The following is a 23,514-nucleotide window of genomic DNA, read 5'->3' as shown; positions in this document are numbered from 1 at the left end:
TGGCGAAGGAGCAGGCATGCTGTCATCCTGAGAGGACAGAAGGGCCTCTCCCATGGAGCCAAGGCCACTCTCCTGGGGCAGTGCCTCAACACTCCTAGGGTTCCGCTGGGGAAGAGTGCAGGAATGATGTGCTGCCATGGAAGCTGTCATAAGAGGCTCCATCATGGTGGGTTCCGTAGCAGTGTTGATGGAGCTGACCGCTCAGTCCGTGTTGGACAGAATGGTCTCCATGATCTGCACAAAGCTTTGAGATAAGTTGGAGCTGGACTCCTCTATGCATTGTGCACAAGCTCACTGGCAGATTTCCCAGTGCACTTAGCATTTTCTGATGTATGTCCATGAGCCTTCATCGGTAGCTTGGGCTCTCGAAGTCAGCATGAGTCCTCTGCAGCAGAACTAGTATGCGACCTCTCCATTTGGCATTCCACCTCTCTGCGCACTTGTACCTGGTGAGTCACCACGTGCAAATCCCTTCTCTAACCTAGCCTCTAAAGTATGTGTGGTGTCAGTATCTGAGCTGATGCTTGCGATAGTCAGATCAAGCGAAAGTACATCTTCAGGAACATTGCACTCCTCTTCCTCCACTGGCTGAGCCGTGTCAACATTTTCAGCAGCTGAAATGAAAGAAAGGGACAGTGTGAGGGAGAGCAGAAAGAGAGAAGTGTGTGGATTGAGGGAGAAGTCAGAAGAGATGAAAAGTATAAAGAAACCCTGCCTCTCCAGCATCGGCAATGATCACGGCCTCCGCTCTGCCCCTTCCAATCATGGCCTGGACTCACTCTTCAGTGGGGGGGGGGGGGGATGGTGGGCAGACTGGCTCTTCCTCCTCCGGTGGCTGCCTATTGCCTTGTATTGTGTGAGACCTCCTGCAAGAACTAGTGAAGTGTGTTAGTGAGAGTCTTGTGAGGTGTTTGGAGAACGTAGCTGTCATGGTGAAATAGCTGACAATCTGTGTGAGAATTATGAGTTGTTGGTAACTGAGGGTTGTAATAGTGGTGAATGTGTGTGCATGAGGAGAAGGAGGTCTAGTGAAGTGTGGTGCAGTGATTGCAGGACAGTGCAGAATAATAGGGGAGGGCAGTGGTGTAATTAATGAGGCTGTGACTGGTGCAGCAGAGATCAGAAAGTATTTTAGCAGTCTTCTTATCTTAACAACACTGGTTAAGATCATTGAATTTTTTTCTGCACTGCAGTCACGTTCTTGGTGCAATGCTCCTGGCATTTACATACTCAGCAATCTCTTCCTACTGCCTCCTAAGTAGATGCCTGGAGGGTTACCTGGCCCCTGGGGAAAAAATGATGTCCCTCCTCCTCTCCACTGCCTACATCAAGGCCTCCAGTGCAGCATCAGAGAACCTTGGTGTCTGCTCGCTCGCTCATTCCTTCAGCCATTTCTTCCTCAACTTGTTCTCCAGTCTTTGCAGCCAAAATGCACATCCCCTTTAAGAGGTGCTGGCTGCCTTTAAGTAGCATCCTGGACTCCCAATTTCACACCCCCTCCCACCCCACCCCCGTCCCCTTCTGATAAGCATGCAGCCAATGAATAGCACAGGTAATGTTGGCTGCATGCATGAATGATTGTAATTAGCAGGCAGTATGGACATTGCATGATGCCTGCATTGACAGTAACTGGTGCGGGCAGTCCACGCTCCATCCCCTGCGCGTCCATTTTCAGGCATGATCCGATTTCTAGGCCATTTACCCTGCAACAAATTTGTACTATATCTCCGTGACACTGGATACAAAATATTGAAAAAAGTGGCTTTGCAGATATTCCCCACCTAGTTGAACACAAAATTCACAAAAAACAATGCGTAGGTCACATTATGAAGTATGAGAATTTTACTTGTTTCAATTTATACTTCATTGTTACATAATGCTTAATATAAATGTATTCAGCACCAAGTTACAATAGGTAATAGGTCGGAAAATAATAATATAGCATTAAGTCTAAAAATATACTCATCAATCATAAATGGAGAAAAAGATGCTACCTTAGCTAAATTTGAAATGCACTCAATGGAATTCTTTTGAACATCAGGATCAGGGCTTGAAAGAAGATTAACAAGTGGTTCCAGCCCACCTTTCTCACAAATTTCCACTTTACTGGTGAAATCGATAGACATGGAAGCTAGGCACAGTGTAGCAAGTTCCTGGACAACAATCTCCTCTGTAGCAAAGGCAAAAGGAACAATAACAAATCTCTCATTCTCTGTCTGTCACAGTTCAAAGTGTCACGTTTTGTTACAGATGCAAAAAAAAATCTTTAACTTAATAATCTGAAAAAAAATTGAATCTTACTCATTTCATGATGGGTTCTTCAGACCTGGAGCCAAAAATTTAAAAGCAGTTACAATTGCCCTCTGACTGACCTCAAGAGTTTAAAAGAGCTACAGTTACTTGGATTTGCAAAATGCCACTTTTCCACAGAGCATTGACTTTAAAGGATGGCCAAATCTAACAGCTAAACATCACAACCATGATCCAGGCTACTTGTGAGCAATGCCACAAGTGCATATTTCATTTTCTTTGTTATAGTCTTGATGGTTTCTTGTACTCAAGATGGGAGATGTCAGTTCTGGAGAGAGATACAGTTTCCACACTTGGGACCAAACATTAGCATTAAGTCCTTCCACATCTAGTATAGTATAGGTCAAGTGAACAGAAAAGCTCTGCACTGCCTCACCAACACACTTTAAGACAACGGAAAACTGTCTCCCTCACAAGAATGTTACTAAAGATTGCTCAGTATGTTATTTTGAGATGCCTGAAAGCAACTAAAGGAGACCCATCATGTGAAGTCTCCCCATCAGAAAAGACCCATCTGGATGAAATATTTCTATTTTGATGACACGTCATTATTGAGAAACTAATGAAATTAGAGATTAGAAAAGTTTCTTTTCCTCATATGTGGAACACAAATCCTGCAAAATCAGTTAAGTACATACTGAGATTATCAAATGCTCCATGGTAGATTGTGTGTGCGCGTGAGGCGGGGAGCCAAGGGGTGACCGCCAGTCAAGACTAAAATCATAGAGAATTTTATTTGATTATATTTGGGGATCAGTACCAATGAAGATTTTTTTCTCAGGAGACCATTATAGGAAAAATTGCAAATGGTCTGTGGAAAGTGTGGGCTGAATGCTTTTTCCCCAATTGTTATTCCATGCTTTCTTATGTCTGTAATTGGTATCAGCATCCTGCTTGCTCCTGGATGACAATGTCAGCACTAAAACCCAAGTCAAAGGACCATTACCATTCAGGACTGTCAGTCAGTAGTGAACTTATTAGCATACATTTCAGTTCTGGGAATGTTCAAGTATCCCCATCATCATACATCTACTGAATGTGTTATCTGGGCTCATAAGTTTTTGTGCAATATAGAGGGACAGTGTGTGCTGGAGGTACGAGGGGGGCCAGAACGACATCAACAAAGGGAATTTCTTTGTATTGCATCTGTTATCGAATCTGAAGTGATGAAGGCATGTATGAAGGTTTACATGGCAGTTGGGCTGTGATAGGGCAGAAGCAAAAAGAGATTTTGGGATAGATATGTTAAGGCAGAGCAATGCACTGGTCAGACCTCACATGTTGTATGCATTTCTGGTTGCCACATTTCAATATGAATATGCATGCATTGGTTAGAGTGGAAAGAAAAACAGAAAGAATGGATTCTGTAAACAGAATGAACTATCAGGAAAGATTAGAAAAGCTTAACAAAAGCAAAATCTGCGGATGCAGGAAATCTGAAATAAAAACAGAAAATGCTGGAAACACGCAACAGGTCAGGTAGCGTCTGTGGAGAGACAAACAAAGTCAATGGGCATGATTTTTACCCCTGGAGTCAGGAAAAGAGGGGGGGATGGAAAAAGAGATTATTGGGCATGAGACCCAGAAGTAATGTTGGTGGGTCAGAATGTGCAATAGCGTCCTAATTGAATGAATACAATTTTACTTCCAGGTTTCCTGTGCGACAGACAGCCAGATTGACAGGCTCACTGCCGGTCGGGAAGGAAAGCAGCCAGGTAAGTCTGACATGGGGGTGGGGGCTCGGACATCAGGCAAAGCGATCTAGTTTCCACCCCTCCCTGGCCTTCACACGGTCCATCTCCAACTCTTCCCTTCCTCAACTTCTCTATCTCCATTTATGGGTATAGGTTATCTACTAATATCTACTATAAACCCACTGACTCCCACAGCTACCTTAATTACTCTGCCTCCCAGCCCGCTTCCTGTAAGGACTCTATTCTATTCCCCCGGTTTCTCCTTCTCCATCGCATCTGCTCCGATGATGCCACCTTCCACACCAGTGATTCCGATATGTCTTCCGTTTTCCTCAACCGAGGATTCCCCCTCCATTGTGGTTGACAGGAGCTTCAACCGTGTCCGACCTATTTCCTGCACTTCTGCCCTCACCCTTTCCTCCCAGGACCACGATAGGGTCCCCCTTGTCCTCACTTTACACCGCACAGCCTCCACATTCAACGGATTATCCTCTGCAATTTCCACCACCTCCAGCGCAATGCCATCACCAAACACATCTTCCCCTCCCCTCCCCTTTCAGCATTGAGAAGGGACCGTTCCCTCCGTGACACCCTTGTCCACTCTTCCATCATCACCAACACCCGGCTCCTTCCCATGCAAGCGCAGGAGATGCAACAACTGCCCTTTCACCTCCTCCCTGCCCACCATCCAGGCCCCCAAACACTCCTTCCAGGTGAAAGTGATTTACTTGTACTTTTTCCAACTTAGTATACTGCATTTGCTGCTCATGATGCAGTCTCCTCTACTTTGGGGAGACCAAACACAGATTGGGTGATCATTTTGCTGAATACCTCCGTTCAGTCCGCAAGCGTGACCTTGAGCTTCTGGTCACTTGCCACTTTAATTCTCTATCCCACTCTGACCTCTGCCTCCTACACTGTTCCAATGAAGCTCAACACAAGCTCGAGGAACAGCACGTCATCTTTCCATTAGGCACTGCACACAGCCTTCCGGCCTAAACATTGATTTCAAAAACTTTAGATCATAACCACTGCTCCCATTTTCTCAGACAAAAGGTGCTGGTAATGGTTCTGTTGTTGCCATTTACACTTCCTCTAGACTCACCTTTGTTTCTTTATTATCCCATTACCACCCCCCTTTTGCCTTGCACCAAAGGAACAGTAGTAGCCCCTCGAGCCTGTTCCGCCAGTCAATGAGATCATGGCTGATCTGTGACCTAACTCTATATACCCGCCTTAGCCCCATATCCCTTAATACATTAGGTTAACAAAAATCGATCAATCTCAGATTTAAAATTAAAAACTGAGCGAGCATCAACTGCCATTTGTGGAAGAGAGTTCCAAACTTCTACCACCCTTTGCGTGTAGAAGTGTTTCCTAACTTTACTCCTGAAAGTCCTGGCTCTAATTTTTAGGCTATGTTCCCTAGTCCTAGACTCCCCAACCAGCAGGTATAGTTTCTCTCTATCTACCCTATCAGTTCCCCTTAACATCTTGAAAGCTTCGATCAAATGACCCCTTAATCTTCTAAATTCCAGGGAATACAACCTTGGTTTATGTAACCTCTCCTCATAATTTAACCCTTGGAGTCCAGGTATCATTCTAGTAAATCTACACTGCACGCCCTCAGAGGCCAATATATCCTTCCTAAGGTGCAGTGCCCAGAACTGAACACAGTACTCTAGGTATGATCTAACCAGGTCTTTGTATAGCTGCAGCATAACTTCTACCCCTTGTATTCTAGCCCTCTAGATATAAACGCCAGCATTCCATTAACCTTTTTGATTATTTTCTTTACCTGTCCATGACATTTTAATGATCTATACACATGGACCCTGAAGTCTCTTTGGACCTCCACTGTTCTGAGCTTTTCACCATTTAGAAAATACTTTGATCTATCCTTTTTAGGTCCAAAGTGGATGACCTCGCACTTGCCTACATTGAAATCCATTTGCCACAGTTTTGCCTATTCACTTAATCTATTAATATCTCTCTCTAATTTTAAGCTTCCATCTACACTGCTTATAATGCTGCCTATCTTTGTATCATCGGCAAACTTGGATATGTGGCTCTCTGTCCCATTAACTAAGTCGTTAGTAAATACAATGAATAGTTGAGGTCCCAATACAGATCGCTGTGGAACACCACTAGACACCAGCATCCCTTTTGTCATTTAATCACTCCTGCCCTCCACCCTAAAATAGAACTTCCCTTTTGTTCTTTCCTCCCCCCCTCTCTTTTATCGCTTGGCACTGTATTTGCTTATAAACTGTTAAATCTCTAACTTCTTCCAATTCTGATGAAAGGTCATCGACCTGAAACATTTACTCTATTTCTTTCTCCATAGATGCTGCCTGACCTGCTAAGTCCCTGCTAAGGGCACCCCCGTTAATGTAATTAAAGTATAAAAAATGGGAAGAAATATATCGCCGTTCCTTCATCATTGCTGGGTCAAAATCCTGGAACTCCCTTCCTAACAGCACTGTGGGAGAACCATCACCACACGGACTGCAGCGGTTCAAGAAGGCAGTTCACCACCACCTTCTCAAGGGCAATTAGGGATGGGCAATAAATGCCGGCCTCGCCAGCGACGCCCACATCCCATGAACGAATAAAATTTAAAAATTTATATAGCACCTTTCACAGCCTCAGGACAACCCAAAGCACTTTACAACCAATGCAGTGCAGTGGCTGTTCTAATGTAGGAAATGTGGCAACCAATTTGCACACAGCAATGAGAGAATGACCAGATAATCTGTTTTTAGGTGTTGGTTAAGGGATAAATATTGGCCAGGACACCAGGGAGAACTCCCCCGTACTTCTTCGCAGTAGTGCCATGGGATCTTTTACGTCTGAGAGGGCAGACGGGGCCTCAGTTTAACATCTCATCTGAGAGATGAAACGGCAAAGAAAAGAGGATTCGATTAGTAGGGGGATAGATAGCATCCTCAGCAGTCGCGACAGAGTCCAGAAGGGTGTGTTGCCTACATGGATATCTTGGAACAACTGGAGAGGAACTTGGAAAGGGAAGTGGAAGATCCAGTTGTCGTAGTCCTTGTCGGGACCAATGACAAAGGGAAGAACAGGGAGGAGGTCATGCTGAGGGAGTATCAGAAGCCAGGCACTAAATTAGAAAACAGGACCTCACAGGCGGTAATCTCAGGATTACTACACGAGCCACGTGCTAATTGGCATAGGGATAGACAGATCAGGAAGGTGAATGTGTGATGTGGGAAGGAGGGATTCCATTTCATGGGACACTGACACCAGTACTGGGACAGGAAGGAGCTGTATCGCTGAGACGGGCTCTACCTCTACCGGAATGAGACCAGTGTCCAAGTGGAAAGAATAAATAGGACTGTGGAAAGGACTTTAAACTAGTAAGGGGAGAGAGATCTGGAGGAAATAACATTGAATCATAGAAATAGAATCATAGAAAGGTTACAGCATGGAGGGAGGCCATTCAGCCCATCGAGTCCGCGCCAGCTCTATGCAAGAGCAATCCAGCTAGTCCCGCTCCCCCGCCCTTTCCCCATAGCTCTGCAAATATTTTCCTTTCAAGTACTTATCCAGTTCCCTTTTGAAGGCCATGATTGAATCTGCCTCCACCACCTCCTTGAGCAGTGCATTCCAGATCCTAGCCACTCGCTGTGTAAAAATGTTTTTCCTCATGTCGCCTTTGGTTCTTTTGCCAATCACCTTAAATCTATGTCCTCTGGTTCTTGACCCTTCCGCTAATGGGAACAGTTTCTCTCTATCTACGCTGTCTAGACCCTTCATGATTTTGAATACCTCTATCAAATCTCCTCACAACCGTCTCTGTTCAAGGAGAACAACCCCAGCTTCTCCAGTCTATCCATGTAACTAAAGTCCCACATCCCTGGAATCATTCTAGTAAATCTCTTCTGCACCCTCTCTAAGGCCTTCACTTTCCTGAAGTGCGGTGCCCAGAACTGGACATAATTCTCCAGTTGTGGCTGAACCAGTGTTTTATAAAGGTTCATCATGACTTCCATACTTTTGTACTCTATGCCTCTATTTATAAAGCCCAGGACTCCGTATGCTTTTTTAACCGCTTTCTCAACCTGCCATGCCACCTTCAACGATTTATGCACATATACCCCCAGATCTCTCTGTTCCTGTACCCTTTTAGAGTTGTGCCCTCTAGTTTATATTGCCTCTTCTCGTTTTTCCTACCGAAATATATCACTTCACATTTTTCTGCGTTAAATTTCATGTGCCACGTGTCCGCCCACGCCACCAGCCTGTCTACATCCTCTTGAAGTCTATCACTATCCTTCTCACTGTTTACTACCCTTCCAAGTTTTGTGTAATCTGCAAATTTTGAAATTGTGCCCTGTACACCCAAGTCCAAATTATTAATATATATCATGAAAAGCAGTGGGCCCAGCACTGACCCCTGGGGAACACCACTGTACACCACCATCCAGTCTGAAAAACAACTGTTCACCACTACTCTCTGCTTCCTGTCCCTTAGCCAATTCTGTTTCCATGTTGCTACTACCCCCTTTATTCCATGGGCCGCAATCTTGATGATAAGCCCATCATGCGGCACTTTATCAAATGCCTTTTGAAAATCAACAGCACTGCCCTCATCTACCCTCTCTGTTACCTCATCAAAAAACTCTATCAGATTAGTTAAACATGATTTGCCTTTAACAAATTCTTGCTGGCTTTCCCTAATCAATCTACCCTCGTCCAAGTGACTGTTAATTCTGTCCCAGATTATCGTTTCTAAAAGTTTCCCCACTACTGAGGTTAAACTGACTGGCCTATAGTTGCTGTGTTTATCCTTACTCCTATTTTTGAACAAGGTTGTAACATTTACAATTCTCCAGTCCTCTGGCACCACCCCCATATTTACGGATGTTTGGAAGATTATGGCCAGTATCTCCGCAATTTCCACCCTTACTTCCCTCAGTAACCTAGGATGCATCCAATCCGGACCGGGTGACTTATCTACTTTAAGTACAGCTAGCCTTTCGAGTACCTCTTCTTTATCAATTTTTGGCCCATCCAGTATCTCAACTATATCTTCCTTTACTGAGACTCTGGCAGCATCTTCTTCCTTGGTAAAGACAGATGCAAAGTACTAATTTAGTACCTCGGCCATCCCCTTTGCCTCCATGAGTAGATCTCCTTTATGGTCCATAATCAGCCCCATCCCTCCTCTTACTACCCTTTTACATGCCTGTAGAAGACTTTTGGATTCCCTTTTATGTTGGCCGCCAGTCTATTCTCATACTCTCTCTTTGCCCCTCTTATTTCCTTTACATAAGCCTGAAGGTAAAAGTAACAGGAAATGAGAGGAAAGGTGAGACCAAGGTAAGGAATAAGGGTGACATAAAAGGTCAGGGAACAGATACAGTTATAGAACATCAATATAAAATAATGATTAAAAATAAAATGAGAGGAAGGGTTAGCATAAACAAATTAAATTGCCTGTACAGCAATGTGCACAGCAGCCGTAACAAAACAAGGGAACTGGAGGCAATACTTCACAGTGAGGAGACAGATGTGGTAGGGATAACTGAAACATGGCTGCTTGAAGAACAGGATCGGCAGTTAAATATTTAGAAGGATAGGGAAGGAAGAAAGGCGGGCAGCTGTACTACACAGAGATAACATAATGGCAGTAGAAAAAAAAGGGACATAACTAACATTAAGATGGAAACAGAATCCATATGGATTGAAATAAAGGGGATCGATCACGCTAATAGAGGTATTCTACAGATCACCTAATAGTGGAAGGGAAGTGGAGGAAGAAATATGTAAACCAATATATGAAATGAGTAAATAACATAGAATAATAATTATGGGAGATTTCAACTACCCCCAAATAAACTGGAAAGATGAGCTAAGGAAAGGGGAAAAGAGAATGCAGTTTTTACAGTGTGTTCAGGACTCCATTCTTACCCAGCACGCAAGAAGCCCAACCAGAAAGGCATCACTGTTGGATCTAGTAATGGGAAATAAACCAGAGCAGATAAGACAAGTAAGTGTAGGGGAAGATCTAGACAATAGCAATCATAACATAATAAGGTTTAAAATAATGATTGAGAAAGACATAAGCAAGACAAAGACCAAAGTAATAGATTGGAAAAAAAACTAATTTATGGGGATGAGAATTGAACTAGGGAAGAAAAACTGGAAAAAAAATTTTGACAAAGAGGTAGAACAGCAATGGGAAATATTTAAAAGAGAGCAAGAGAGTTCAGGTGAAATATATTCCGCTAAAAAACAAGAACAACTAGCCAATAGTGAAACACCATGGGTAAATAAAGAGATCAGGGTAAGATTGAAACTAAAGAGAAAGGCATACACCGAGTACATAGACAATAAAGGAGAGAATGACAAAAGGGAATATGAAGAGATTAGGAAAGAAGTAAAAAAAAATTAGCAAAGCAAAGGAGCAATGAAATTCAATTATCAAGGAATATAAAAAGAAATAGTAAAGTATTCTACAGACAAATCATTAACAAAGGAAAATTCTGGATAGGGATAGGGCCTCTAAAGGATACACAAGATAAACTCACAGGTAATGACAGTGAAAAGGCAGAAATATTGAATAGTTACGTAGTCTCCCTGGTAAATACTGAGGTAATCAAGGTGTGCATGACATTAGAAGAGGAGATCAAAAAAGATAAAGACATTTAAGGTAGAAAGTGGGGAGATAATTGATAAACTAATCAAACTAGACAGCATAAAACCCCTGGTCCAGATGGATTGCATCCACACATATTAAAAGAAGTTAGGGAAGAGATAGCAAAGGCACTATTACTAATACATAAAAATTCATCAGAAAAGGGAATAATACCAGAAGGCTGGCGGACAGCTAATGTATGATTCCTATATTTAAAAAGGGAGACAGAAAAAGTCCTGGGAATTATAGACCAATTAGCTTAACATAGGTGGTAGGAAAGATAATGGAATCCTTACTCAAAGATGTAATAGAAAAACATTTAGAAACCGAAAATATAATAAAGAATAGTCAGCACGGATTTCGAAAGGGAAGGTCATGCTTGACCGACCTTATTGAATTCTTTGAAAAAGTAACAGAAAGGGTAATGCAGTCGACGTAATATATTTGCATTTTCAAAAGGCCTTTAATAAGGTATCGCACAGTAGACGCATGACTAAGATCAGAGCATGTAGGGTCAGGGGTCAAGTAGCAGAATGGATAGCAAGCTGGCTACAAAACACAAAACGGAGAGTAGGGGTTAAAGGTAGTTCCTCAGACTGGCAAGAGATGGGAAGTGGTGCTCCACAAGGATCGGTGCTGGAACCATTGTTGCTCACGATTTACATAAACGGTTTGGACGCGGGAATCGGAAGTACAATTTCAAAGTTTGTGGACAACACCAAATTGGGGGGTGTAGTTAATACTGAGCTGGACTGCAACAAAATACAGGAAGACATCAATAAACTTGCAGAATGGGCATGTAATTGGCAAATGAATTTCAACATAGATAGGTGTGAGGTGATACATTTTGATAGGAAGAACAAGGAGGCTACATACCCTTGGAAAATAAGAGTCTTAATGGGAAACCTTGGTTAGACCACATTTGGAGTGCTGTGCACAGTTCTGGTCTCCATATTATAAAAAGGATATAGAGGCATTGGAGAAGGTGCAAAAAAGATTCACATGGATGATACCAGAACTGAAAGGATATACCTATCAGGAAAGGTTGAACAGGCTGGGACTCTTTTCCCTAGAAAAGGGAAGGCTGAGGGGTGACCTGATTGAGGTCTTTAAGATTATGAAAGGGCTTGATAGGATAGACATAGAGAAAATGTTTCCACTTGTGGCGGAGACCAAAACCAGAGGTCATAAATATAAGATAGTCACTAATAAATCCAATAGGGAATTCAGAAGAAACTTCTTTACCCAAAGAGTGGTAAGAATGTGGAACACACTATCACAAGGAGTAGTTGAGGCGAATAGCATAGGTGCATTTAAGGGGGAGCTAGATAAGCATATGAGGGAAAAAGGAATAGGAAGATATGCTGGTAGGGTTAGATGAAGAGGGGTGGGAGGAGGCTTGTGTGGAGCATAAACACTGGTATAGACCAGTTGGGCCCATTTCTATGCTGTAGACTTGATGTAACTATGTAAAAGGTAGGATATTACTTTAAGATTAGTTAAGGCAATTAATCTAAATTAGTAAGAGCAAATTTAAAACCGGTGATAGAAAGAAAACCTTTACTCCAAGGGTGATAAACATTTAGAATGATCTGCCAGGTATAGTAGTAGAATAAAAGACATTAGGGAGTTCAAGATACAGCTGGATGCTAGACTGGGCAAGTTAAAATACGAGGACAAGCTTGATGGGCTGACTGGTCTTTCCTCATCTTTGACTTTTCCTTAACTTCTTATACGTCATCCAATAGCTCTACTCCAGTCTACCCTGCATCAACAAGTGGAATGAAAGGCTGCACAGAGGACACATACAAATAAAAATATGGGTATTATAAAAAGTAAAACTTTTTTTTAAAAAACAAAACTTAGAGTTTGATAATTGTATAGCTTTGATTATAACTTAGAATTATAGAATCTTACAGCACAGAAGGAGGCCATTCAGCCCATCATGTCTGTGCGGACTCTTTGAAAGAGCTGTCCAATTTAGTCCCATGCTCCAGCTTTTTCTTCATAACCCAGCAAATTTAATCCTCTTCAAATACATGTCCAATTGCCTTTTGAAAGTTCCTATGGAATCGGCTTCATTTCTTCATTGAAACTCTTCATTTCTCCTCTAATTCTTTTGCCAATTACTTTAAATCTATGACTTCTGGTTACCAACCCACTTGCCAGAAGAAACAGTTTCTTCGTACTTGCTCTATCAAAACCCCTCATAATTGTGAATACCTCTATTTGGTCTCCTCTTAACCGTTACTGCTCTAAGGAGAACAACCCCAGCTTCTCCAATCTCTCCACATAACTGAAGTCCCTCATTCCTGGTATCATCCTGGTAAACTCCCTCTGTACCCTCTCCAAGGCCTTGGCATCCTTCCTAAAGTGTGGTGCCCAGAGTTGTACACAAAACTCCAGCTGAGGCCTAACCAGTGATTTGTAAAGGTTTAGCATGACTTCCTTGTTTTTGTATTCAATGCCCCTATTTATAAAGCCATAGGCTTTTTTAACCACCTTATCAACTTGCCCTGCCACCTTCAAAGATTTGTGAATATGCACCCCCAGGTCTCTCTGCTTTTGCAGCCCCCCCCCCACCACAAAATAGTACCATTTACATTATACTGCCCCTCCATGTTTTCCTCCTAAAGTGCATCACTTCACACTTATCCACATTAAATTGCATCTGCCATGTGTCTGCCCATTTCACCAGTCTGTCTATGTTCTCCTGAAGTCTGTTACTATCCTGCTCACTATTTACTACGTTGCCAAGTTTTGTATCATTTGAAGTTGTACTCCCTATAGCCAAGTCCAGATCATTAATATATAACAAGAAAAGCAATGCTCCTAATATCGACTCCTGGGGGATCCCACTGCATACTTCTCCCCATCAGAAAAACATCCGTTCACCACTACTCTCTGCCTCCTATCCCTTAACCAATTACGTACCCAGGTTACCACCATCCCTGTGCTTCTATTTTCCGAATAAGTCTGTTATGCATCTCTGGAGTTTAGAAGAATGAGAGGTGATCTCATTGAAACATATAAGATTCTAAGAGCAAATTAGACAGGGTAAATGCAGAGAGGGTGTTTCCCCGGCTGGAGAGTCTAGAACTAGGGGACATAGTCTCGTGATAAGGGGTCGGACATTTAGGACTCAGGTAAGGAGGAATTTCTTCACTCAGAGGGTCGTGAATATTTGGAATTCTCTACCCCAGAATGCTGTGGCTGCTCCATCGTTGAGTATATTCAAAAGTGAGGTCGATAGATTTTGGACTCTAAGGGAATCAAGGGATATGGGGATCGGGTGGGAAAGTGGAGCCAAGGTCGAAGATCAGCCATGATCTTAATGGATGGCGGAGCAGGCTCAAGGGGCCATATGGCCTACTCCTGCTCCTATTTCTATGTTCTTATGTGGTACCTCATCAAATGCCTTTTAAATGTCCATACATACAACATCTACTGCAATACCTTCATCAACTATCTGTTACTTCTTTTAAAACATTGAGTAGAATCTGTTTAAAATAAGTTTTGCAGTCAAAAAGTACTAATTAGTAAAAGCAGTCCAAACTATAATTTTGTAGGTGATGTCACACTTATTTTGCTGGCAGAACAACAGGTTATTTAACAAGCAATTGTCTGGACAGAACCACATTCTTTCTCTCTTTAGAATTTTTTTCTCAGAATTATACTGTTTCTGGATCCCTAATAATGAAAGTGAAATCTAGAATTACCATCTGGAGCTAGACATGCAATGATTGATGGTAGAAAATCCAGCTGCCTCATTGATTTTCGAACTTCACCTGACAAAAAAAAATGAAAACATCAGCATGGAGAAAAATGGATGAACTGCTTTAAGTATTTTTGTTCATTTTATCAAAGCAGAACCGTTGCAACCAAAAGCTACTTTATTCAAAGATGTTACAAATGATTACTCAAAAAGAAACAAAGAGTATGTGTGCATAATGAATAACCAAACTATAATTGTGTACCAACTAAATATAGGACATCAACTCAATTTAAAGGAAACCACTCAAAGAAAGATTTTTTAAAATGTTACTAGATAATGACAATAAAATTATTTTGCTAAATTACCATTATAGGATAAATAAATTAACAATAGACTTTATTGTACAAATACTAGAAAATCTTAACTTGCCTACACTTCCCTTTACTAATGTGTACACTTAGCTGGTACTAGCTTTTACTTGCTTAAGGCAACTAGGCCAAAATCCAGGATCTGGATGCCGATTTCCAGGTTTCCATATGGAATTGGCTATAGGCACAACTGTAACCAACATCGAAGTGGCTTCCTGATGTGTGGTGAGACCCTAAATGGGCATGGTTTCATGGTCGGGGAAGAAAAGGAGAAAGCAATATTGAAAACCAGGACATCTCCTACAAAGAAAAATATTTTTACCCAAGTTTTTGATATTGAATAAACTTAAATAAATACAAGATATAACAAAAACAGAACCAACAATTATTTTTGACACATACTTGAAACAATCAATATAATTTCATTTCACAACACCTAATTAGTTAACCTTTGAGCACTTTCACTGAGCCCTCTAGTAATGTCACAGACCGGTTGACTGCAATTATCTCTTCTACTATAAGACAGTGCACCCCTAGGGTGTTTCATGTAACGTGCTAAGCAAATGGAATATATAATAGAAGATTATATAACAGCTTCCTATGTTGTTTTTAAAAATCCTGGCTCACAAAAATAGATTTTAAATGTGAACATAGGACCAGGGGCAGACCGGCTGCCCCGAAAGAGAGTGGAATTCTTTGGGAATCCCGTGTAAAAAGAAAGGTACTGATAATACAGCACTGTGGAATCATTCATGGGAGCATTCTGGAAATTTCCCGATATCCCTTATGGCCAGTCCTGGCCTGTCCTAACACTGTTGTTTACAAATCTGTTCTCTGAGATCGATGCCCTGTGGAATCAGCAGACATGAGTTATACTATTGTAGGGTTTAAAAACTCCTTTGAACAAGACATATGAAAGAAAGGGTTAACTATGCCCCTTTTAAACAAAGACATTTGAAAACCTGCAAACACAGTAACATAGACAGAATTGGTTTAAACTGTGCTCTCGCAAATCCCGTTTTCCCTCAATGACGCTGATGGCATTGGAGAAGTCTGAGTTTCGGGATCAAAGACATTGTACTGTGCGGATAGATATATCTAGATTATTAAATAAATAAGCCAGATGGATAATATTGAGCTTAAAGGGTTGATAGGCTTTAAAACACAAGCTTTTCATTGCCACAGGGGGTGATGTAAGAGAGGGCATACATCAAAGGTTGTTTACAACAAAGCCATGAGCCTCTCATTCCTATCTGGTAATCTGTTCAAAGAACTGGGAAATGAAAGGGACCACGTGAAACAGGATGTGCAAAGTCATAAAAGATTTGAAACCATTGACAGTTAAGAATCAGAGGCCAAATTGTCTGAGGCACAGAGATAAGAAGGGCTTCCACATTCCAATCACATGAGAACATTGCACCTAGTTTTGATTGACTCAATTGTCAATCATTGGGATATACTAATGATCAAAGCCCAAATAGTCAAACATTGAGGTATGTTAATGATCGAAGCCTAGCAACAGGGAGGTAATTGGACAGAAAGATGACACTCCCCCAATCCTACGTCCTATTGGTCAAAAAAAACAATATAAAAAGACCTCATGGTGAAAACAGTCTCTATCATGCTGCAATCGAACATCGTGCAAGAAGAAGAGGAGGACCTCGAGCTGCGATGATGAGAAATCCTTGGATTAAGGTTATATGTATTAATGATTTGCCTGATGTGTGTGTAAATTGTTAAATCATTAAATAATAACGTTGTGAATTATTAAGTGTATAAGGTGTTGTCGACAGTGCTATCAAGTGGCACTAACTCACCAATAACCTGCTCACCGATGCTCAGTTTGGGTTCCGCCAGGACCACTTGGCTCCAGACCTCATTACAGCCTTGGTCCAAACATGGACAAAAGAGCTGAATTCCAGAAGTGAGGTGAGAGTGACTGCCCTTGACATCAAGGCAGCATTTGACCAAGTGTGGCACCAAGAAGCCCTAGTAAAATTGGAATCAGGGGGAAAACTCTCCAGTGGCTGGAGTCATACCTAGCACAAAGGAAGATGGTAGTGGTTGTTGAAGGCCAATCATCTCAGCCCCAGGACATTGCTTCAGGAGTTCCTCAAGGCAGTGTCCTAGGCCCAACCATCTTCAGCTGCTTCATCAATGGCCTTCGCTCCATCATAAGGTCAGAAATGGGGATGTTTGCTGATGATTGCACAGTGTTCAATTGCATTTCGCAACCCCTCAGATAATGAAGCAGTCCAAGCCCGCATGCAGCAAGACCTGGACAACATTCAGGCTTGGGCTCATAAGTGGCAAGTAATATTCGTGCCAGGCAATGACCATCTCCAACAAGAGATAGTCTAACCACCTCCCCATGACATTCAACAGCATTACCATCGCCGAATCCCCCACCATCAACATCTGGGGGTCACCATTGACCAGAAACTTAACTGGACCAGCCATATAAATACTGTGGCTACAAGAACAGGTCAGAGGCTGGGTATTCTGTGGCGAATGACTCACCTCCTGACTCCCCAAAGCCTTTCTACCATCTACAAGGTACAAGTCAGGAGTGTGATGGAATACTCTCCACTTGCCTGGATGAGTGCAGCTCCAACAACACTCAATAAGCTCGACACCATCCAGGACAAAGCAACCCGCTTGATTGGCATCCCATCCACTCCCTTCACCACCAGCGCACAGTGGCTGCAGTGCGTACCATCCACAGGATGCACTGCAGCAACTCGCCAAGGCTTCTTTGACAGCACCTCCCAAACCTGCGACCTCTACCACCTAGAAGGACAAGAGCAGCAGGTACAAGGGAACACCATCACCTGTATGTTCCCCTCCAAGTCACACACCATCCCGACTTGGAAATATATCACCGTTCCTTCATCGTCGCTGGGTCAAAATCCTGGAACTCCCTTCCTAACAGCACTGTGGGAGAACCTTCACCACACAGACTGCAGCGGCTCACCACCACCTTCTCAAGGGCAATTAGGGATGGGCAATAAATGCCGGCCTCGCCAACGACGCCCACATCCCATGAACGAATTTTAAAAATGGGTAAAAGTGAGGTCATATGTACAGTTTGATTTTGCTTCATACATGCTCGTATGAATTATATCATTAAATAATTACTTTTGATTAACGAAACTACCCCGAATGGGGACATTCTTTGCTTGACTATTCGTCCAGGTTCAAGAATCACAGGAAATGAGGATTCCCTACACTATTGGTGTCCATGTCACTGATTGCCCAGCAATAACAGAACTGGCCAGCTTCTTAGTATCAGTTACATTTTAATGGTAGAAGAGTGATAACAGCAGCATAGACTCTTAACAAATCCAAATATTTTAAAACTCCAAACCAGTTTTGCATCAGACTGCCATCATCACCTTCAGGAGGTGGTCTCAAACCTTTTGGCTTTAGTGTGGTCAGAAGTTACACCACCAGTTTGTGTTGATGCTCATCCAGTATTGCTTCATGTCAATGAAAAAATGGCAGTATAATCAACCCATAAACTGTTGAAGAATGCAATAAATTGACTTAACATTAAAAAAGGAAGTCTGAGTTGATGAAATGAATATTGAATCATTAAGAGAAATCCATAGAACCATGGAAGTTTACAGCACATTAAGCCCAGTGTGTGGGCCACTCTTTGCTAAATCAACAGAAAACTAATCCCGTTTTCCTGCTCTCCCCACATAGCCATGTAACATCCTTTGCTTCAAATATTGATTGACTTTTCACTTAAAAGATGCAATGGTCTTTACCTCAACTATTCTCTGTTGCAAAGCATTCCATACTCCAAGAATTCTCTGCATGAAGAGATTTCTCCCAACCTCTCTCCGTTAGTGACAACTTAAAATTGATGACCCTTCGTCACTGACCACCGCCACCCCCACCCTCCAATCTTTCCCTATTTACCTGATCAAAAAACTTCCATAATTCTAAAAACTCTTAAATTCCTTTTAGCCTTCTCTTATCATAGAATCATAGAAGTTTACAACATGGAAACAGGCCCTTCGGCCCAACATGTCCATGTCGCCCAGTTTATACCACTAAGCTAGTCCCAATTGCCTGCATTTGGCCCATATCCCTCTATACCCATCTTACCCATGTAACCAACGACTATCATCTCTTAACTTTGATGGTTCCAGACTTAGTTCTTTCATTAATTGACATTATTGGTCTCATTAATTCCTCTGACCTCAAACAGAACTGCAATATCTCCTCACTGCTTTGGTTGCCTCCAAGAACCTCGTTTTTGCTTTTTTGATGTCAAACACTTCAGGGGCTGAAATCCTGCGAAGCAGCTCCAAGGGACAGAAGTGTAGCGAGGAGGGGGTTCCACCCACCACTGTGACCTACTGCTAATCCCAAATCCTGGGGACAGTGTATTAGAATATTCAGAGTGTGCGCCCACGCCCATATAGATGTAACAGGGATTTCTGCCTTGTTGAGGTGATGGAACAGGGTGGCACCTTACTGCTCCAAAAGTAAAATCCCAAGGCCTAAATTGAGCAGAAGAATACTGACGCTGTATTTTTTTGGATTCCCCTCAGGTAACACAGGAGCAGCTTGGTTAAGGTAACCAATTGTAAATTGTAGCGCAATTTGTTCCATAAGTCATGAGGGGCACAAATCTGATGGATATGGATTCTGTCCCACCTTGAGGATTGTACCACAACCATTCCCTCCAACCTAAATCATGCAATTTCAGGGCATTTGTTTCCTCTCAATAACACTCAACTCTCATTAAGCTGAAGTTCATTCAAGACTTAAATCCTGCTCAACTAGTGTCTCTCTCAAACTTTTGGATGGGAGACAAGAAAAAAAAACTTGTTATCTGACAGGCAATCCCTCTATCACTTCTTGCCTCCTCTTTCTCACTACTTTTCCTGCCTCTCTTCCTTTCTATTTTAACAATGCTACTATGTTCAGTGCTTCTCTCAGCTTTGCTTTTTTGTTTCTTCTAAGTTCCAATTATGCCTCCTACCTACATCCTCACTGTGAAAGAATTAAGATTCATCGTAGTCTCCTACTTCAAGTCATTCTTTCTCTGGACCCAAAACTATTGAACTGCTTACATCTATCAGGCTTTCCTTCCTCCTACAATCTTTGAGAGTTTAAAGCCAAGCTTGGCATGATTTAATTACTATTTCCTGATATACCTTGTCTTCTCTTTTACTCTTTTCAATTTTGGTGGTGTCCTGCACAATGGGCTTTGATTCTTTGTTTATTCTCTCTTTAAAAATGCTAAAACCAGTTATAGATACTTACTGTGAGTAGCCATCACTCCAAATGCCATGGTAGCATACATATGGATTTGTTTGTCATCGTGGGATATTAATTTAGCCAATCTTGGAATAGCTCCAAGCGCCAGGAGATTTATTTTGTTTTCATCCGCTATAACAAAAAGCATCATCATCATTATCTATTGCATCAACCGTAAATAATAACTTTAATTCTACCAATTTAAATATATTAATAAATATCTTACAATTAGAAAACAGCCTGTGAAAAGATTTGGTAAGATTCAAGCATTTTCTGTCTTTTAAAAGTTTACCAGTCTAAACATTAATATGAAATTATTGGGGCCTGTTTTCCTCATTGCTAAGCCTGAACTTAGATCCCAGACAACATGTAAAGGAAAAAGGGACAGAAGCCATCAGGTATCCCTCAGCTGTGCTGCCCGAGGATTTTTCCAGCTTTTTCAAATGGCTGTAACTTGGCCTGCGCGAAAAGGTGCACTGCAGCCCTCCCACCGCACTTTCCTCTACGTCCGTCCATGGGTCACCCAAACACATGGGTGCTGAAGCTGGGGCTTGTGCTGAGATCGCCTTAAACTGAAGGGCTTGAGGGAGGCCCAGGAGAAACCCGAAGAGGACATCGACATCTGGTAAGTTCCTCTTCTTTTTCTTCCGGCAAGATCTTCAGATCCCAGGTCTTGAGGCTGGTGGCTAGAAGCATAGCTGCAGCCCTCTCAAGCCTGCAGTTGTGCTCCTGTTTCAACCCCCCCACCAACCCAGTTCCCAGGGGGTGTGCCAAGATATTTTGAAATGGCCTGAAGCACGATATCTGGGTAATCTGTGGCCTTCACAGGTGCAATGCACTTCAAGGCTGCTGCACCGGTCTGGCACCCAATGTAGGGAGATGAGGAAGGAAAATCAGCCCTATTGTTTCTACAATAAAAACAGAAAATGTTGGAATTACTCAGCAGGACAGGGAGCATCTGTGGAGAGAGAAACAGAGCTAATGTTTCAGGCCGATGACCCATCGTCAGAACTGGAAGAAGTTAGAGATTTAACAGTTTATAGGCAAGTACAAAGCCAGGGAAAGCCGGGGCAGGCGCGAAAAGGAGGGGAGGAAAGAACAAAATGGAAGGTCTGTGATAGGGCAGTGGGCAAGAGTGATTGAATCACAAAAGAGATGATGGTGCAAGGCAAAAGGGGCTGGTAATAGGACAAGTAAAGAAACAAAAGATGGGTCTAAACGAGCTGTAAATGGCATCAGCAGAACCACTACCAGCACCTGCTATCTGAAAAAAATGGATGAAGTTGTTGAAATCAATGTTGAGTCCAGAAGGTTGTAAAATGTATTAGCTGTAATGCCCCCAGTGGTAAAATAACCTGCCAGGACTCACTGTTCAGGGTCACATATAAAGAATGGACGTTTGGATGAGACATTAGAGCAGAGGCAGTGTTCATTGACATACTAAATTCATAGTTCCAAGGGGCAAGTCTCATCTCAGCAAGTAATGTACTTTCCTTTTAATTTTTTCCAACTTTTAATCTTATTTTCTATTCCCTTTTTCCCTGTAGGTGTATTCACACATGCCATTAGTCAATGTCGAACAATCACAATGACAAACCACTGACTGCTTTGTTAAATGAAGAATACTTTGATTGAAATTGCTAACAATGATTTAAATAGGGCAGTTACCTACAGATCTCTCCTAACCTTCTCTGTTCTAATGAAAAGAGCCCCAATTTCTCTAGTCTCATCTCATATCTAAGGCTCTTATCCCTAGTACGATCTTAGTAATTCTCTTCTGCGCCCTGTCTGTGGCCTTGATATCCATCTGAAACAAATGTACCCAGAACTGGAATAATACTCTGTAACAGTGGTCTTAAACGATGCACTGTGTAAGTTTAGCATCACCTCTTTGCTTTTGTACTCTATGCTTCTATTTATAAAATCTTGGTTCCAATATGCTTTTTTTAAAAAAAACAGCTTTATCAACTGATCTTCCCATTGTTAAAGAATTGTGTATCTCAAGCAACCTGAACTTTAGTCCCTCAAATGGAAATGGTCATTTTATTTTTTGTCAAGTAGAAAACTTATAACTAATGTCATAGTAATAATAGCAAAGTATGATTAAATATAGCAGTAGGTAGTAGGAAATTTTAAAATAGAAAGATCCCAACGAACTACAGATTATATATTTTTAAAAATTATTCTTGTCCTAGATTCTGAAAAAGCCAGCTGCAAAAGAACCTTTAACTTGCTGTAACATAAAAATTTTCATATTTAACATAAATATATCTCACGTTATTCAGTGGAGCATTACAAACGCAATGAAACCTTTTAAGGTGTTAGAAACACATTCAGCTGTTTACATAAATGTGATAAATTATGTACTCAGCTCAGTAAAGTGTTAACAGTATCGGAGTCTATTTATGGAAAAAAGATCAAAATCCTCTTATACTACTGATTTCTAATTCTTCATTCCTGTGCAAGATGAAACGACTACTTGAACAAATAGAAAAAAATGTAAGAAACAGAAATGCTGGAATTCTGAGATAAAATCAGAAAATGGTGAAAATATACGTCAGTCAGAACCCATAAAGAGAAAAGTTGGTTAACATTTTGGGTGTGTACCCTTCATCAGAACTAAAGAATAAAAGATCAAAACTAAAATTTTAGTACGGTTACATAACAAAAAATGAGGTGGAAGGAGGTGATGGGATCACAAAGTGGGAATCAATGAATGATCTGCAAACTGCTTAATAAGAAACTGTTAGATGACATAAAAGATCAATATTGAGGTATGAAAAGATGTAGAAAGAACAAAAGAACATGCAAATAGTTGAGAGGATGATGGTAGAGGCTCACAAAAACAAAAAGGAGTGAAAATTATGGAAATGGAAGAGAGAAAAAAACTTAAATAAAATAGAATATACTGGCAACACAAAGTAGGTCTGCACTTCTGAGAGGAGTAAAAAAAAACAAGCCAACAACATGGATGCACACCCCTGCCACCAGCACTGTGTTCTGGCAAAGGCTGTACACCTCAAATGCCAAACCATTTCCCCTCTGCCTTGATACTGACAGACTCACTCCACATCAACAGCATCCTCTGCTGCAAAAAAAAGAGCATATAGCTTAAGTGTTGAGACTTTTTGGAACATTATAAGAGGCCAAAGATGGAAAGGTGAGAATTGAAATGAAAGGGAATGTTAAAGTAGCAAGCCCGACTTGAGCATCTGTTATCCCTGATTAATCATACCCCAAAATCAATGGTTACCCATTCCCTGGCCCCTCTGTATTTTTTATATAATGCCTCTGCAACTCAAATAATTGTGTAAGAAGTCTCCCACTCTCTAAATTATGTTGCATGTAATCCATATAGATTCTTTTTTCGAAACATATTTTGCCACTATTCATTACTATGCAAAATCTTATTTTTCTCAGCCCATAATAAGTAAAATGGCAACTGTCAGCCTTAACTTTTTATCCACTTGGAAGACCAGAATGCCT

The 23,514-nt window shown here is 41.6% G+C and overlaps 1 protein-coding gene across 1 annotated transcript in view; it reads right to left on the bottom strand.

The window, feature by feature from the left end:
- armc3 (armadillo repeat containing 3) overlaps nt 1-23,514 on the bottom strand; it is a 138,394-nt gene that overhangs the window by 97,654 nt on the left and 17,226 nt on the right. Inside the window, exons 4-6 of the mRNA XM_068007120.1 lie at nt 20,035-20,160; nt 14,388-14,456; nt 1,995-2,170 (exon numbers count right to left, since the gene is read on the bottom strand). Coding sequence (XP_067863221.1) covers nt 1,995-2,170; nt 14,388-14,456; nt 20,035-20,160 — 371 coding nt within the window. The remainder of the gene's footprint in view (nt 1-1,994; nt 2,171-14,387; nt 14,457-20,034; nt 20,161-23,514) is intronic.

Source organism: Heptranchias perlo, chromosome 2 (assembly GCF_035084215.1).
Source record: "Heptranchias perlo isolate sHepPer1 chromosome 2, sHepPer1.hap1, whole genome shotgun sequence".
NCBI lineage: Eukaryota > Metazoa > Chordata > Chondrichthyes > Hexanchiformes > Hexanchidae > Heptranchias > Heptranchias perlo.
This window is presented reverse-complemented; position numbering and strand designations above follow the sequence as displayed.